At 57.0% G+C, this 16,256-nt stretch overlaps 8 protein-coding genes across 8 annotated transcripts; 4 read left to right on the top strand and 4 right to left on the bottom strand.

The window, feature by feature from the left end:
* Nucleotides 1-16: 16 nt before the first annotated feature.
* Nucleotides 17-3,024, bottom strand: KRP23_8664 (uncharacterized protein; the record flags this gene model as incomplete). The annotated part of the gene is made up of 5 exons (XM_067894133.1): nt 17-667; nt 753-844; nt 922-1,917; nt 1,999-2,525; nt 2,597-3,024. 5 exons carry the CDS (start codon nt 3,022-3,024, stop codon nt 17-19), a joined length of 2,694 nt encoding a protein of 897 aa, XP_067743596.1.
* Nucleotides 3,025-3,843: 819 nt separating this feature from the next.
* On the bottom strand, nt 3,844-4,512 carry KRP23_8663 (uncharacterized protein; the record flags this gene model as incomplete). Its single annotated transcript, XM_067894132.1, has 1 exon — nt 3,844-4,512. One exon carries the CDS (start codon nt 4,510-4,512, stop codon nt 3,844-3,846), a length of 669 nt encoding a protein of 222 aa, XP_067743595.1.
* Nucleotides 4,513-5,869: 1,357 nt separating this feature from the next.
* On the top strand, nt 5,870-8,237 carry KRP23_8662 (Periplasmic AppA protein; the record flags this gene model as incomplete). Its single annotated transcript, XM_067894131.1, has 8 exons — nt 5,870-5,977; nt 6,063-6,278; nt 6,355-6,441; nt 6,527-6,659; nt 6,758-7,095; nt 7,167-7,381; nt 7,461-7,752; nt 7,824-8,237. 8 exons carry the CDS (start codon nt 5,870-5,872, stop codon nt 8,235-8,237), a joined length of 1,803 nt encoding a protein of 600 aa, XP_067743594.1.
* A 786-nt stretch (nt 8,238-9,023) lies between these two features.
* On the top strand, nt 9,024-10,394 carry KRP23_8661 (Sulfite exporter TauE/SafE family protein 3; the record flags this gene model as incomplete). Its single annotated transcript, XM_067894129.1, has 1 exon — nt 9,024-10,394. The coding sequence occupies one exon, from the start codon at nt 9,024-9,026 to the stop codon at nt 10,392-10,394; it is 1,371 nt and encodes a 456-aa protein (XP_067743593.1).
* Nucleotides 10,395-10,781: 387 nt separating this feature from the next.
* Nucleotides 10,782-12,224, top strand: KRP23_8660 (Sulfite exporter TauE/SafE family protein 3; the record flags this gene model as incomplete). Its single annotated transcript, XM_067894128.1, has 1 exon — nt 10,782-12,224. The coding sequence occupies one exon, from the start codon at nt 10,782-10,784 to the stop codon at nt 12,222-12,224; it is 1,443 nt and encodes a 480-aa protein (XP_067743592.1).
* A 218-nt stretch (nt 12,225-12,442) lies between these two features.
* Nucleotides 12,443-13,357, bottom strand: KRP23_8659 (Pyridoxal 5'-phosphate synthase subunit PdxS; the record flags this gene model as incomplete). Its single annotated transcript, XM_067894127.1, has 1 exon — nt 12,443-13,357. The coding sequence occupies one exon, from the start codon at nt 13,355-13,357 to the stop codon at nt 12,443-12,445; it is 915 nt and encodes a 304-aa protein (XP_067743591.1).
* Nucleotides 13,358-13,866: 509 nt separating this feature from the next.
* On the top strand, nt 13,867-14,781 carry KRP23_8658 (Pyridoxal 5'-phosphate synthase subunit PdxS; the record flags this gene model as incomplete). Its single annotated transcript, XM_067894126.1, has 1 exon — nt 13,867-14,781. One exon carries the CDS (start codon nt 13,867-13,869, stop codon nt 14,779-14,781), a length of 915 nt encoding a protein of 304 aa, XP_067743590.1.
* A 488-nt stretch (nt 14,782-15,269) lies between these two features.
* On the bottom strand, nt 15,270-16,236 carry KRP23_8657 (Pre-mRNA-splicing factor syf2; the record flags this gene model as incomplete). The annotated part of the gene is made up of 5 exons (XM_067894125.1): nt 15,270-15,473; nt 15,558-15,778; nt 15,856-15,904; nt 15,975-16,052; nt 16,132-16,236. 5 exons carry the CDS (start codon nt 16,234-16,236, stop codon nt 15,270-15,272), a joined length of 657 nt encoding a protein of 218 aa, XP_067743589.1.
* Nucleotides 16,237-16,256: the final 20 nt, after the last annotated feature.

Raw genomic sequence — 16,256 nt, 5'->3', positions numbered from 1 at the left:
ACACTCACTTGTCGGGTTAGTCAGAGAAGAATGGCACGGAGATCGTGAACTCGAGCGATGGAGCGATCGGCATCTTCGCCGGGTTCTCGAACGCCGCTTCGTAGTACTCCCAAAGCACCAAAACGTACTGCGATAGTGCACGCTCAGCGTAAGCTTCCAACTCCCGGGGAAAGTAGCGTTTCGCAGGCTTGAGTTCACCATTTCCGGGATTCCGGCGCCGGTGAGTAGCCGGGTTCATTTGCTCGGCAATCATCTTGAAATTTGCGTCCAGCTTGCTGGCGATTGAAAGATCCACCGACAATTCCTCGTCAACGAGGCTGTCCCGGAACACGGCATCGCCACCACTGCGGGTGCGCTTTAATCGTGCGCTTGCGTCCCAGTTTGTGAGCCGCTGGAGTGCCTTCTTGCCGACGGCCGCTTTCTTCGCCGGGTCCATCTCACTGTCTTCAGTAGGACGCAACATGGCCTGAGCCAGCTCGCTCAAGTGACTCAAATAACTGAGTGCTGGTGACGCAGCCGACAGACTCGAGCCGTTGGACCTAGATGTTGGGCCGACCTTGAAAAACGGGGTCTGGGCAAGCAAAATCCGATCGGATGCGCTAGGTAGGTCTAATCGGTTCGAAGCTGATGTTTTGAACACGATCATGTAGCAGAAAATCTTCCGAATCTGCGTAGCAAAAGCAGCACAGAGCGCGTGCAAGTTTGTGAGCATGTGTGGATGTGAAACGTACAAATGAAGCAATATCACAAACCTCTTCGTTCCAATGCAAAAAGAAGTGGAAGAAATTCTCGCGCAAAATGAGCTCTGCAACAAGCCGTTTGCGAGCAGTAGTCGGCAACAGGTCTGCAACGTAGAGAAAAACTCAATCGCTGTTAGTCAAACGAAATTGCCGAGAAAGTTCATAGTCGATCTACACGCACCGATACAGTTGTAGATGCAGGTGAGCACCTTCAGCAGAGTTTGGACGTGCGAAGATTGCAATGCGCTACGCATGCTGCTCAAAAAATAATCTCCATCAAACACGGATCCGAGACAGTGACGGACACGACCGCCAAACTTGGCAGCGGGAGAACCAACTTCCGTTGCAGCAGGCATGGCAGCCATCGAGGCCACTTCAAGCATGCGTTGCAGGATGCCAAACGAATAGTTGACACTCGTGGGGTCGAGGATGTTGGTGCTTTCCAGGATAACCTGCATGAGCACATTCACCAGAGCCTCATTCTTCAGAATCTCACTACCCGCGTCCAGTACGGTGTCAATTTCGCGATCATTCCAGTAGTCTTCCCACGGGTCGCTCGTTTTGCCCTCGATAATGGAGAGAATGCGATTCACTGAAGGCAGCGATGAGGAACTTGCACTAGACCGCGCACGCCGTTGGCACATACGTTCAAAAACTGCCACGTACATGCGCACAAGTGCGAAGTACCCGGGCACGCAATGCCACAAAATGCGACCATCTGCATAACGGTGGTTGCACCAGCTACTCACATCGCTCAGCACGGCTGCAACGAAGGTAACGGCCATGAGGTCATCCCTCCCTGGTGATCTCAGGCGCTCGATGAATAAATCCAATCCGGCATCGATCTTGTCTTGGGTTGTCACCGCCAGCTTCACGAAAGCGTCGTTCTGCAGCTTATGCCCAATATATAGCAGAGGAAGCTGGTAAATGAACGTCACTTCCTGCTCCTCGCCGACACGGTTCATTCCCTGTTGGAATACGGCCTCAAGAGCGACGGCGGTAGATTTGCTAGAAGAACTTGTTCTCAGCATATCGTGCGGAATGCTCGGCGTACTACCGCCTTTCTCGGGGACCACCAGTCGACCTGTACCGCGGTTCAACTTGTACTCCGAAAAAGACGAGAAGATTTCGAGTTGCAAGTCAACACCGCTGATGCGATCCGGCCGGCATTTCGTTTCTACAAGCCAACAACATAATTTGAAGTCAGCCGTGTGAAGCAAACAAGCTCACGCAGCGTATAAGACAGCGAATACGTTACCTGAGAGATCATTCCAGTGACGGCGATACTGTCGCGGACTGCGTAAGCCACCGGTAATACTTCCACGATGTGCTGGCCGCCGGCGCTTGTTCTTGGGAGGACGAGACCCCGCGCCATTCTTGGCGATGTTCAGACTTCCATTAGAACCATTGTTTACTCCGTTTTGGATGCCATCGGCTTCACCTCCCTCGAGTTTTTCAGTGCACTGCAGCACAGCCCCCAGCAGCTTGGGGGTGGAGAAGGGAAAACGGAAATACACCGCCGTGTAGATATGTGCCACGAAGAATCTGTGCTCTTCGGCCATAAAGCGCGCCTTGCGAATCTTGACGGAGCAAAAGCGCACACTGCGCTCTAAGAGGCGGATATACCGTTTTGACACAAGCGAGTCCAGATGCACCTGCTGTCCGTCGAGCGGATATCCCTCAATAAACTCGACGCGACGGCAAATATACACCGCGGCCTGCATATACAGCGCCCGACATCGATTGCGCACAGGCACGTGGTCCACCATATCCATCAAATAGTCCCTACATTCCAACCAGCATCAAATTCCGTCAACCCTGCACCAAAACCTCAACCAGCAGCACATTTTTCGTACCACAAGTCGAGCAGCACAGTCTGGCCCACGTGCAACGGCAGCATCTTGTTAAAATACGAATGGTACGTGAGTTTGCGATCCCCGGAGGCTGCGGCGCTGCCTCCGTTGGACGCTTCGGCTGCAGCCGCCGTGCCGAAGTCCAGGTAGAAGAAGAAGGGGCGCCGCAGCAGGTCCAGCGCCTCAGCCAGTGCCAGCATCTTCTTCTCGAGGTTCCAGCCGTTGAGCTCCGTGGAGCGACCGGCCCCGTTGAGCACCATGGGCTGCGTGGGGCGCATGCTGCCGTTGCTGGAAATGGTGGGCGCCCCCGGCACGGCCGAGATCTCGCGGTTTTTGGCGATATTCTTGAGCTGCTGGTGCAGCTGCGCGTTGAAGACCAGCCGCGCCTTCTCCGGGAGACCCGCGGGGCGGTGCAGCGTCGCGTCGGCCATGATGGTGCGCTCTCGACTGTCTCGGGAGGGGGTCGACGCGCTGAATGATACAACTGCAAGGCGGAACTGGGGGTGTTCTGTTTTCACTTGGTAATCGTATGATTTCTGCTAGATACGAATTGCGCATGAATAGGGGAATTCAAACCAAAAGGAGCAGCTCTTGACATGAACCCCTTGACTTGAGGCTCGTGCTTTATCTTACTGCGTTGCAGTCGAACAGCGGTGTATACTATGAACGCGCTGGTGCTGGAAGCTGCCGTTTCACCGCGCTGCGGGATCAGCAAGGGCGTATCCCGTCGGAGCGCGACAAACCGGGATTTCCGGCGCGAGCTGGCGATTTGAGCTCAAACTTTGTACGCGTGAGTCGCTTCAAGGTCTCGTCGCTCGAGTGCAGGTTGTCGGGCTCTCGGTCAAGGACGGGTGAGTGCGTGCACCGAACCTTCACCTTGCGTCGCCGCTCCACGGCGGAGCATTGAACTCCGTACCGCGCCCCATCCAAAGATGGCGGAGCAAGGCCAGCCCGTTCCGCCCTGTCAAGCCGTGACTAACGACACCGAAATGGAAGATCCTCAAGGCTGTCCACCTGCTCGATATTCGGGCGAGAGGAATCCCCCACCCTACCTTTGTGGCGAGGTGGCACGCAGAACGAGAAGAAAGCGACAAGTTCGTGGCTGAAAAAGCGTCGTATCGTATTAAATATGTTCTATGCCGAATAAGTTAGGAGGCTGTATGTGGGGGCCTGGCGATCAGCCCCACGCTAAAAAGGGTATCGCACGAGTCTAGGGGGCGCTCGATGCAACCGCTGCGACCACGGCGGGCTTACTCCTTCCAGAACTCCGAGAGGTTCTCCTGCGGGATCTTGCGCGATGCACGCAGTACGAGCATCTCTTCGCGCACGGGCTCCGACACGGAGTTGCACTTGCGGTCCATGTCATCGGCGAACGCGATAGCCACGTCGTCGTTGAAGCGTACGGCGCGGCGCGGGGTCGCAAGCTCGAGCTCCTGAATCTTCTCCACGAGCGCATTTCGGCCGGCGTTGGCCTGCTGGATCACGACCTGTCGCCGCTGCTCGCTGACGCTCTCGGTGGCCTTCTCAATCTTCTCCAGCACGCTCATGGCTCGCTCCCAGTGGTTCTGCAGCATAAGCATGAGCGCGTGCTGGCGAGACGTCTGCAGGAACGTGAGCGCCTTGCGCACGTTCTCGCAGCCGGTGACGCTGGGCCATTGCACGGCAGCGGCCTCGCCCACGGGCGCAGCGGCCACGATCTCCTCCTGTAGCGGCTCAACGGCCATGATATCGACGGCGGGCGCCGACGTGCGCGGCGACGACTCGATCTGGCGCTTGCTGACTTTGAGAAGGGCCTCGCTGGTGACCGAGTCGCGGTTGGCGCCGAGGTCGTCCACGCCGGCGGTCGAGGGAAGCGACGGCCGCACGCGCTTGAGCAGGCGTCGCGAGAGCTCCTGGACTTGCACCACGCAGGACGTCATGTCTGTAGCAGTTTTGTAGCGGTGGCGTTTAGGACAGTGGCGCGCCTCTCAATGACAAATACAAAGTGCTCGTCGGGAGAGGCCGTTTCAGCGACTCTATTCAGAGACTCGACACTGGGCGGTGTGGTGCACCTCTGCTCAGCCGGGACCAAGTGGCGGCGCGCGGGTTCGGGCAGCGTTTGTGGCGCTCTCAGCGACACCGCGACAAACCGGGAACGGCCGGCGCGAGTAGAGACTGCCCCGCCATCGGTTCGGCAGCGCCATGCTGGGCTCAGCTTGGTTTCCGGGAAAGGCTGTAGGGCACTCACGAGGTCCGCTATAATACCTGGGCGGCTCGACTCGAGTCAAACGGAGCATCGATACAGGAGGAAGCTGCGCTCCGAGCAGAGCAGAGGCGGGTGTTGCTATTCTGATGGCCCCGAACGAGTCGCACGTGATCTGGAGGAAACAGCTGCGGCGTCTAGCTGATCCCAAGCGCCGCGGGCCGCAAGCATTGGGGGCGCAGTGGGGGGACACATCGAGCGTGCTGTAGCCACACACAGCGCGCTCGCGCGAGCGGGCATAGTCGCAGGCGCCGCTCTTGAGGAAACCGCGCGCTGTGGACGGGCGAGTCAAGAAACCGCAGCAACGGTCCGTTGCTGCCAACGGATTCGCGGGCTCTGTGCGCACCATCGCAAGCGCCCGAAATACGGCTTGGTCATCTTCGGGGCGTGTGTTCCGCCGCCCGGGCAAGCGTGAAATACCGCTTGCTTGGACAGTGCACGCCCCAACGCCCACAATCGGGGCAGATCTCATCGCATTAAAACGCCGGAGCTCTATCACTCGAAACCGCGCGGCAAAAAAGTTCGCGCTCATTCATGCGCCGCGCCACGTTGACGGGGCTCGCCCCATTGTGTATCGCCAGCGCCGACTTCCGTAGCGACAACTCGCCGCGTTAGCTGCCTAACACTCAACTACATCACCACATGTATGTCGACCAAAGCTTTTCCCCACGTGTGGCTGCAGAGCTCAGATACCACGTCAAGTTGCTGTCATGGCACTCCACAGAGCTGAAACTGGCGACTGGGTATCGCGAGCAGCTGGAGCAGTGCAGCCGAATCAGGTGGCGCTGGCAAAGATTACCCGCGCCTAGGCTGCATGGCCAAAGGATCGCAGCGCAAGCAACAACTGGCCGTGTCCAGTATGGCACATGCTCCTCCATTCCTATGGGCGCCAGGTTGCCGGGTACTTAAACATGCTGCCTGCGAATTCACTCGAATGATTTCGAGAGGGGATACAGAGTGGGCCACATCAGATACGCACTTAACTGAGCTCCCACAGTACATACTCAAACATGGGGAAATCCTGTCGGGTGACTATGGTGGGCCGAGTAGCAGTGCTCGTTGCGCTCGTTGCGCTCGTTGCGCTCGTTGCGCTGGCGCCCGCGGACGCAGCTCTGGGTACCCCCGAGTCGGGTCTGCGTCAGGTAATTTTGTTTGATGTTTTGGCTGCCTTTGAAAATGTATGGCGTGCGTCTGTCGGGCTCGGACTCATCGCCTCTTGATGCGCAGGTGATCGTGCTCTCTCGCCACGGAGTGCGCGGCCCCTACGGGTTGGGGACGGAATCTCCGTCGGAAGAGCTGCTGCAGCAGTATGTGCGCAACCCAAACCTCGATCTCCCGCTTAGTGCCAACGCCTGGGGAACGTCGGAGACCGAAGATCCGACGGAGATTGTATCGCCCAAGCTCACGAAGCACGGCTTCCACGTCGTGGAGCGGATGGGGGAGGTAAGACTTTTGTATAACAGTAGACTACTTTTGAAGCTAATAGTTTGTTTTGGATGGCTTAATTGTGTGCGCATAGTATTTCCGAGATCATCTCTATGAAGAGTTTTTGAACGCCACTTGCGAGGAAACCTTTGCATATGCAGATGATAACCAGCGGGACAATGTACGTAAATGTATATGTTAAGATTTGCATTGTTTGTTTACCGTCAATCTAATAGACGGGAATGGGTGCACTTTGACGCTTCCAGCTGACAGCGATCGCGTTCTTGAGTGGACTCTACCCGTCCTGTAAGGATCTCGTGCCAATTACCAAAGAAACTCAGTTGCTGTTTGAGCAAGGCCAGGATCCTACTGCCAACTGCCCCGTGTGCTCGAAAGCTGGTACGTAGATCATTTCATGAGGGAAAGAGGGATAGCTGTGGTTAATACTCATTGTCTTCGGATTGGGCTATACGTTATCCATCTACCGTGGTACGTAGTGTATGAAGGGATCACTGGAAGCACTGACACGAGGTTCGTGCTCCAAGAAATCCGCGAGGAGGTAGCAGAGGTCAACGACCTTCTTCAGTGTTGTGCCGCATCGGTGTGCAACATTGACGAGATGCCTGGCGACGTCGATGCCTCTGAAAGCTCTGAAAAGTGCGACCTATTTGGAATCCCCACGCAGTGGAATGGAGCGTTTTATCTCCCATGGAAGGATACTCTCTCCAACACAGACTATTTTTCGGAGTGGCTTTTGCTGCAGAGTCTCAATAATATGAGCTTGCCTTCGCAGTTGACCTTCGACAAAGTCTTGTCACTCGCCAAGATCCACGAGGTGCGTCTTCAGAATGATCGTGCTTCAACTAATCTGCAGCTCATCTGCTGCCACTGACCATGTACATGTAGACGCACATGGATCTCATTACTAATGAAGTCAACTCTGCAAGCTTTGGTGCGACTTTGCTCGCCCACCTCACAGCTAGCTTTGAGCAAAACATTCTGCAAAAGCCCCTGCCTGTGGCAAAAGGCGAGGGTCCCCATCTTTTACAAGGCCCAGACAATCGGCTATTGTACTACGCTGCCCATGATATCAACTTGTTGTATGTTCGCAACCTGCTAAGGTACTGCACTACGCGTAAATATCATTGGTAATGCTCCTCATATTGCTGTGGCTGTGCCTGCTAATGCTTCGTTACACAGGCTGCAATGGTATACGAAGGGGTGGCACCCACATCAACCGGTGCCAGGTGGCATGCTTGTATTCGAGCTCCACGCTACTCCCTCCCCTGAAGTTGACGGCCAAACTGGTGCCGGGACTTCGAAGTCCCGGCACCTAAAGTCCGCAGCCATGGGTAACACGCATGTGTCTTGGCGCGTAGATGAAGCCGACGGTGCGGCCACCGATGACGAGAATCGATTCTATGTGAAACTATACTTTGTCGCGGCTTCTCCTGATCAGATTCGTGGTGGCGACCAACTCTCCCCCGAAAATGTGAGTCTGCGCGCATGTATTGTAAACCGTTTGATTCGTCTAACCTGAAACGTGGCGCGTTTGTCGTGCAGCCTCCTGATCGCGTGCAGGTGGTCATCCCTTCATGCTCGGAGGAGGTTGACATTGGTGATGGAGCTACAGATGTCCGTTGTCCCTTTTCGACATTCAAGAAACTGATCGGCAAGACTCTCAAGCACGTCTGTGTCGCCGATACACTGCGTCCTTTTGTTGACGGGTTAAGTCGTCAAGAGACGTTCTCCGAAAACTCCACGTTGACGGCCACCATCGCCATGGATCTCGCGCGAGGCGCTGATATCAGTACAGCTGATAGTTTTCAGCAGCCACGTACACCCGCGACGCTACCTTGGACTCTGTTCGTATGCATGATATTGTGCTTCGTAGTGCTCCTGATCCGCCACGCCATCAAACGCCGCATGGAGCAGCAAAAGTACGGGTCTATCCCGATGCAGACGAACGACCACTAGCGTTAAAGCGCATGGTAATGGTTTGTGCTGTTTACACGATCTATGATCTAGCTACAAATGTCCACGGAGAACAGTACATGTATTCTTGACAGCATCATAAATGAATACACAAAATGATAATGGACTGACAAGTCAGTGACAGCCCGTTCGCCCCAATATCATCACCTGCGAGCTGATGTGGCCACGAAGGCCAGCACGCACAGCAACAACGCCCAATATCCCCCCTCTGAGGCTGCCGGTCAGCAAAACTGAGCCAGGCAGCGGCATGATATGTCATGTTCAAGTTGAAGTGGCCATCACTCCGGTGAGTGAAGGTGCCGCGTTATCACGGTTGCGCAGCGGGAACAACGCACAATGTGACCCACACGTCATAGGCGGAGGTTCCAGCAATGTTAGCAAGTGAGCGGTGAGCGCCATCGTACAAACAAGCAAAGGTCCAGTTGGCTGCAACGCATCGATCCGAGGCGCAGCACGTGAGACGGAGACGATTGGGCAGTTTAATGCTCGACTAGGATCCAGTAACGCGCACACGTCACGGTCATTTGAACCACTAAACGGTGCAATTTGGAAGTACCTAGTCAAAACAGGGTGGAAAAAGAAGGCATATAACCATATAATGAGCAGCACCACACCTGAAACTGGCAATGTGGCCTTAAAACGGAAGCCACCATCACTCACGATGTTCGATTTGCGGAATACCACACCAAACAACTGGCGACATGCTCTCCACCGATGTGTCGCTGTCGCGCACTTCAGAATTCGCGGCATTGGTCGTAGCACCGCATCATGGGCTTCATGTCGGTAGCACGCCGTGCAACGCTCGTATTCGTGGTGCTCGCCGCTCTCGCCTCTGCCAACAGCAGCGACGACGATGACGACGTCCCCAGCATCTCCGAGATGGACACGTACGATGCGCTCGCCATCGCGTTCATGGTGATCGGCCTCGCCGTGTCTTCCGCGGGCGGCGTGGGCGGCGGTGTCATCATGGTGCCGGCCATGGTGCTCATCATGAGCTTCGACATCAAGCGCGCGACGCCCATCTCCAACATGGCCATCCTGGGCGGTGCCGTGGCCAACGCCTGGTTCAACATGCGCAAGCGCCACCCGACGGTGGATCGACCCTTGATCGACCCGGAGCTGGCGCTGGGCATGATCCCCGTCGTGATCGGTGGCACTGTCCTGGGCGCGCTCATCAACAAGCTCATTCCGAGCTACGTCCTGTCGCTGCTCTTCGTCGTGGTGCTCGCTGTCGGCGGCTCGCGAACTCTGCTAAAGGGCATTCGCCTGCACAAGAAGGAGGTCGCCAAGACAAAAGAGGCCGAGATTGCTGCTCACGAGGTCGCTGCGGACGTTCCGGCTAGTCCTGGCGTCTACGTCCAGACCAGCACGCCCGTGACTGCAGGAAAAGGTGAGGAAAAGCGTCTGAGTACGTCGGCGTCGACGGGCGACGAGGCCGGTTCAACTGGTTCACTGGCGCAGATTCTTGAGAAGGAACGTCACTTTGCCTGGGCCCCCCATATTGCTATCATGATCTGCTACCTCGGTGTCGTGGCTGCGAGTATCGGAGACGCATCCGTCGACTGCGGAGGTGCCGCTTATTGGGTGATCCTGCTCATTGAGATCCCGTGGGTAGCTGTCTTCGTTGTGTACACCTCACGCTACCTTCACAAGGTGTACCTGCGTAAGGCTGCTGTGAACTACCAGTATGTGGAGGGTGACATCCGCTGGACGGAGAAAACTGTCGTGTATTTCCCTCTGGGGTGCGCGGTCGCCGGTATTGTCGCCGGTATGTTTGGTGTTGGTGGCGGCATCATCACAGGCCCCATTATGATCGAGCTTGGCATCGTGCCAGAGGTGGCCTCGTCCACGACGGCGTTGATGATTTTGTACTCGTCCGCCGCAGCTACAGCAAAGTTTGCTGTATTTAAGATGATCGCGTGGGACTGGGCAGCGCTGCTGTGCGCGGTGGCCTTCGTGGTGACGTCAGTGTCGCAGGTGGTGATTTTGGGCTTCGTTCGCAGGACGGGTCGCCAATCGATCATCGTGCTGTGCATCGCTACGGCCGTGCTCATCGGTGCCGTGATTATGACGTACCAGGCCATCAAGTCCACCGTGGACGACGCTGGTGACCACTTCTCCGCCGACATTTGTAGCTAGTAGAAGTTGTCAGCTCCACAGTCGGAGGGAGCTTTGTGCCGTGGTATACACAGCTAATATAGTGAAAGTTTACCCTTAGTATTGTTGTGTGCGTTGGTTGCACGATCACGTTGATCATTGATGGCGTTGGGAGCGCTCGTTCCATGTCGCTACGGAGCCATCGCATGCATCTTATCTTTGTCAGGACAAGCGTGCACTTGGCTTCTCACCACGCGACTGGTCTGTCGGAAGTTTCCTTTTCGCCTCGCATCAAGGGGTGTGGCTTTGTTGAAGTGACCTCCAACGGCGGAAAACGTTCAGCGTGGACACCTATTTTCTGCCGAGCACGCGACTTTGGATCGAGCTGAAACACTCCCGACATTCCCCGCGCGACCGGCTCGAGTTGTCATGGGCAAATTCTATCCATGCCAGCACTCGCCATTGGTTCTAACGGCTGTGTTGATCTCCGTGTTCGCATTGACAGTCGCCGCTTCGTCCGATGCTAGCAGCAGCAAACGTTCGAGTGATGGAGTCCCAGAATTGCGCAGCATTTCGTCATTCGACACCTACGACGCGCTAGCGTTAGTCTTCATCGCCTTGGGGCTCGCAATCTCGGCAGCAGGCGGCGTCGGCGGTGGGACTATCTTGGTACCGGCGATGATCCTCATCATGGGCTTCGACATCAAGCGCGCTACGCCCATTTCCAATCTTGCCATCGTCGGCGGAGCCGTCGCCAATGCTTGGTTCAACATACGCAAACGTCACCCAGCAGTGGATCGTCCACTTATCGACTCCGACTTGGCTCTTTCCATGATTCCGCTCGTTATGGGCGGCGCTGTAGTGGGAACCATACTTGCCAAGCTGCTACCCAGCTACTTGCTCTCACTGCTTTTCGTCGTGGTGCTCGTCTTGGGCGGTACGCGTGCGGTTTCGAAAGGCATCAAGATGCACCGTGCCGAGATGAAAAGTTGCAAAGTGCAAGAAATCGCCCCCGCTCCAACAGCAGAGGAGCAGCGAGCCGCTGCGTACGCGGCTGTATGCTCACCAAGCTCGTGTACGGACGATAAACGAACTGTCGACGTGGGTGGCGATTCTGCTAGTGACTCCCTCTTGAAAGGGTCCGGAAGTTTGTCAAGCGAATGCGGTGGGGCGGACGACGAGGTACTCGTCGAGATTACTGAACGCGAGCGTCATTTCTCGTTGCCGAAGCAAGGAGTTATCATTCTCTGCTATTTGGGCATCGTGGCAGCAAGTATCGGTGGCGCAGCGGTGACCTGCGGTGGTGCTGCGTACTGGGTGCTGCTGGTCATGGAAGTGCCATGGATTGTTGGCTTTGGCGTCTGCACAGCCGCATACCTGTTCCGACAGCACGGCCGCAAGGTGTCGGTCAATTACGTGTTCGCAGCGGGTGATATCCACTGGACCAGGAAGACTGTCGTTCGCTTCCCGTTGGCTTGTGGCGGTGCCGGTCTGATTGCTGGTCTCTTCGGCGTCGGTGGTGGAATCGTCACCGGCCCGCTCATGATCGAGATGGGGATCGTGCCTGAGGTAGCGTCGGCCACTACGGCACTGATGGTGCTGTATTCTTCAGCTGCAGCGACGGCTAAGTTTGCCGTGTTCAACATGATCGCATGGGACTGGGCCATGCTTCTGTGTGCGCTCGCATTCATCGTCACTGCGGTGTCTCAGGTGGTCATCTTAGGCTTCGTTCGCAGGACGGGGAGGCAGTCCGTGATCGTCCTTTGCATCGGCGCGACCATCTGCATCGGAGCTGTGCTCATGACGTACCAAGCCATCAAAAGCACCATCAAGCACGCTGGCGAACCTTTCGAAGTCAACGTGTGCAGGTAGATACCGGTAGTTGCGCCGCATGGAGCCCCGCATGATCCCGACACAAAATAGGCTAAGCACACTGCAACGAGAGATCTTGAGCATTTACTTGCAATATATTGACAGTGTAAAGCAGTATGCTTGCAGTAATCCATTTGGATACGACTCGCCTGCGCACACGGGCTGCAAGGCTAGTCTAGCCGACCGTAGAGTAGTGCAAGTATAGTCCCAAGACGCATTTACCAGGCGCCACGGAGCTCACCCTCACGGTCACGGAAGTTGACAGACGCGGCCTTCAGGTCCTGCACGCCCACCATAGCCTCGCCGAGGTCGGTGGAGATCTCCTTGAGGATTTTGGGGTCCTTGAAGTGGGTCACGGCCTGCACCATAGCGCGGGCGCGCTTGGCCGGGTCGCCGCTCTTGAAGATGCCCGAGCCGACGAACACGCCGTCCATGCCGAGCTGCATCATGAGCGCAGCGTCCGCGGGGGTGGCGACACCGCCGGCGGCGAAGTTCACCACCGGCAGCTTGCCCGTCGTGGCGACCTGCTTCACCAGCTCGTACGGGGCCTGCATCTCCTTGGCAGCCACGAACAGCTCGTCCTCGTCCATGGACTGCAGACGGCGGATCTCGCGGTGCACTGCGCGGGCGTGGCGCACAGCCTCGACGACGTTGCCGGTGCCGGCCTCGCCCTTGGTGCGCAGCATGGCAGCACCCTCGGCAACGCGACGCAGGGCCTCGCCCAGGTTGCGGCAGCCACACACGAACGGCACCTTGAACTTGTGCTTGTTGATGTGGTTCTCCTCGTCGGCCATGGTCAACACCTCGCTCTCGTCGATGTAGTCGATCTCGATAGCCTCGAGGATCTGGGCCTCGACGAAGTGGCCGATGCGGACCTTGGCCATCACGGGGATCGTCACGGCCTTCTTGATGGCATCGATCATCTGCGGGTCGCTCATGCGGGCCACGCCGCCGTCCACGCGGATGTCGGCGGGGATACGCTCGAGGGCCATGACGGCCACGGCGCCAGCCTCCTCGGCGATGCGCGCCTGCTCGACGTTCGTCACGTCCATGATGACGCCGCCCTTGAGCATCTTGGCCAAGCCGGCCTTCACGAGGAAGGTGCCTTCGGTGGGGGTTGTCTGGGAAGCCATGATGTAGTCTTGGTCGAAGCTTGAGATGCGCGCGGCGAATACAGGAATGAAATCGGCTGCAGCGCACACGTATGGCTACGGTGGCCCACAAGTGGCCCGAAAACCTGTTGAACTCGATGTTCGGGGTGGTCCGCAACCTGGACCACTCACCAAACCTTATACCGGTGGTTGAGTAGTCCGCATTTGTTGGGTATCACTGCGCTTGCCATTGTGTGCGGGTATCAGAACGCCACAGAGACTCGATGCCGTCAAGCAATAGTGCGTATTGGTGGTGATGCATGCCACCACGCGCTATTAATACTGTTTGGGATACTGTTTGGGGATCAATGCGGACTACTCAACCACCGGTATAAGGTTTGGTGAGTGGTCCAGGTTGCGGACCACCCCGAACATCGAGTTCAACAGGTTTTCGGGCCACTTGTGGGCCACCGTAGCCATACGTGTGCGCTGCAGCCGATTTCATTCCTGTATTCGCCGCGCGCATCTCAAGCTTCGACCAAGACTACATCATGGCTTCCCAGACAACCCCCACCGAAGGCACCTTCCTCGTGAAGGCCGGCTTGGCCAAGATGCTCAAGGGCGGCGTCATCATGGACGTGACGAACGTCGAGCAGGCGCGCATCGCCGAGGAGGCTGGCGCCGTGGCCGTCATGGCCCTCGAGCGTATCCCCGCCGACATCCGCGTGGACGGCGGCGTGGCCCGCATGAGCGACCCGCAGATGATCGATGCCATCAAGAAGGCCGTGACGATCCCCGTGATGGCCAAGGTCCGCATCGGCCACTTCGTCGAGGCCCAGATCCTCGAGGCTATCGAGATCGACTACATCGACGAGAGCGAGGTGTTGACCATGGCCGACGAGGAGAACCACATCAACAAGCACAAGTTCAAGGTGCCGTTCGTGTGTGGCTGCCGCAACCTGGGCGAGGCCCTGCGTCGCGTTGCCGAGGGTGCTGCCATGCTGCGCACCAAGGGCGAGGCCGGCACCGGCAACGTCGTCGAGGCTGTGCGCCACGCCCGCGCAGTGCACCGCGAGATCCGCCGTCTGCAGTCCATGGACGAGGACGAGCTGTTCGTGGCTGCCAAGGAGATGCAGGCCCCGTACGAGCTGGTGAAGCAGGTCGCCACGACGGGCAAGCTGCCGGTGGTGAACTTCGCCGCCGGCGGTGTCGCCACCCCCGCGGACGCTGCGCTCATGATGCAGCTCGGCATGGACGGCGTGTTCGTCGGCTCGGGCATCTTCAAGAGCGGCGACCCGGCCAAGCGCGCCCGCGCTATGGTGCAGGCCGTGACCCACTTCAAGGACCCCAAAATCCTCAAGGAGATCTCCACCGACCTCGGCGAGGCTATGGTGGGCGTGCAGGACCTGAAGGCCGCGTCTGTCAACTTCCGTGACCGTGAGGGTGAGCTCCGTGGCGCCTGGTAAATGCGTCTTGGGACTATACTTGCACTACTCTACGGTCGGCTAGACTAGCCTTGCAGCCCGTGTGCGCAGGCGAGTCGTATCCAAATGGATTACTGCAAGCATACTGCTTTACACTGTCAATATATTGCAAGTAAATGCTCAAGATCTCTCGTTGCAGTGTGCTTAGCCTATTTTGTGTCGGGATCATGCGGGGCTCCATGCGGCGCAACTACCGGTATCTACCTGCACACGTTGACTTCGAAAGGTTCGCCAGCGTGCTTGATGGTGCTTTTGATGGCTTGGTACGTCATGAGCACAGCTCCGATGCAGATGGTCGCGCCGATGCAAAGGACGATCACGGACTGCCTCCCCGTCCTGCGAACGAAGTTTAAGATGACCGGGCAGCGCACGAACCATGAGTTGCAGGCATCAAAACACACGCCACGAAGACCGAACAGGTCAACTCAGTAAAGCAACAATGCATGTTTTTCGCCGTGTGGGGGCTGACTTTACAAGGCAGTACCGCGCTCGAGGTTCTGTCGTATCTCCACCGTGTACTTGTCGAAGGCTTGCGACGCCTTGCGGTTGAAGATGCGGTTCTGGCCGTTGATATAGTCAACATCCTCGCCCTCGTAGTGCTGGCGCCGGCGGCTGAATTTCTTGCGCGCCTTGATGCGCTCCTCCAGCTCCTGCGCCATGCGATCCACTTTGGCCTGCGTCGTTACGAAGTACATCCATAACATCAGCATGAGTTGACACCCTGCATGCAGCTTTCTGTCTAGTAGCCTAGTACGTACCTCCTCCACGTTGTCATCCTTGCCGTAAGCCAGCTCGTCGCCAAGCGCATCGTCGCCTGTAGCAGTCACTGGAGTCGTGTTTTCTTCTGCCGTCGGCAAGCTCACTAGTCGCTTCTTGTAGCCCTTGTACAGCGAGTCCTGGTTAAAGACGTCCCACCCGAAGGCTGCTTTCCGCTTCTCTTTCTTGTCAGCCTTCTTAGCCTTAACCTCCGCCACTTCCGCTGTCGTTTCAAACAACACACCATCGTATCAGCCACACACTCCCAGCACTACAGTAGCTTCCAAAATGATCACCAACCTGTCTCGTTCAGATGCGCCTTGCCACTTGCTGCCACTAGCTTCTTTTCCTGTTGGACGGAACCACAGCGTGAGACCCACGTTGACCAGAGACAGAAGAGAATGGCAATTGTAACGAACCTCTCGCTTCTTATATCGCTCCTCCTTCTTGGCCTTCTTGTCATTATTTTTCACGCGGTCGTGCTCCGCCGCCACTTCCTACAGATAATGTACTCGTCAGCACGTCGTTCCCTTCTCACACTCAGCATGCGGGCCACGCCCGGCCGAACCGCCGAACCTGCTTGTTAGCCTTCCGTCCGGCATTCATCTTCATGCGCAGCTCGAACAGCTTCTTCTGCGCCGGCGTCATGTTCGTCAGCTGGTCCTGCTCCGCGTCCGCCATGGTTGCGCCAAAATATAAAG

Source organism: Phytophthora ramorum, assembly GCF_020800215.1.
Source record: "Phytophthora ramorum isolate Pr-102 chromosome Unknown Phyram_PR-102_s0007, whole genome shotgun sequence".
Lineage (NCBI taxonomy): Eukaryota > Oomycota > Peronosporomycetes > Peronosporales > Peronosporaceae > Phytophthora > Phytophthora ramorum.
Note: the sequence above shows the minus strand (reverse complement) of the source record. Positions and strands in the feature narration are given on the sequence as shown.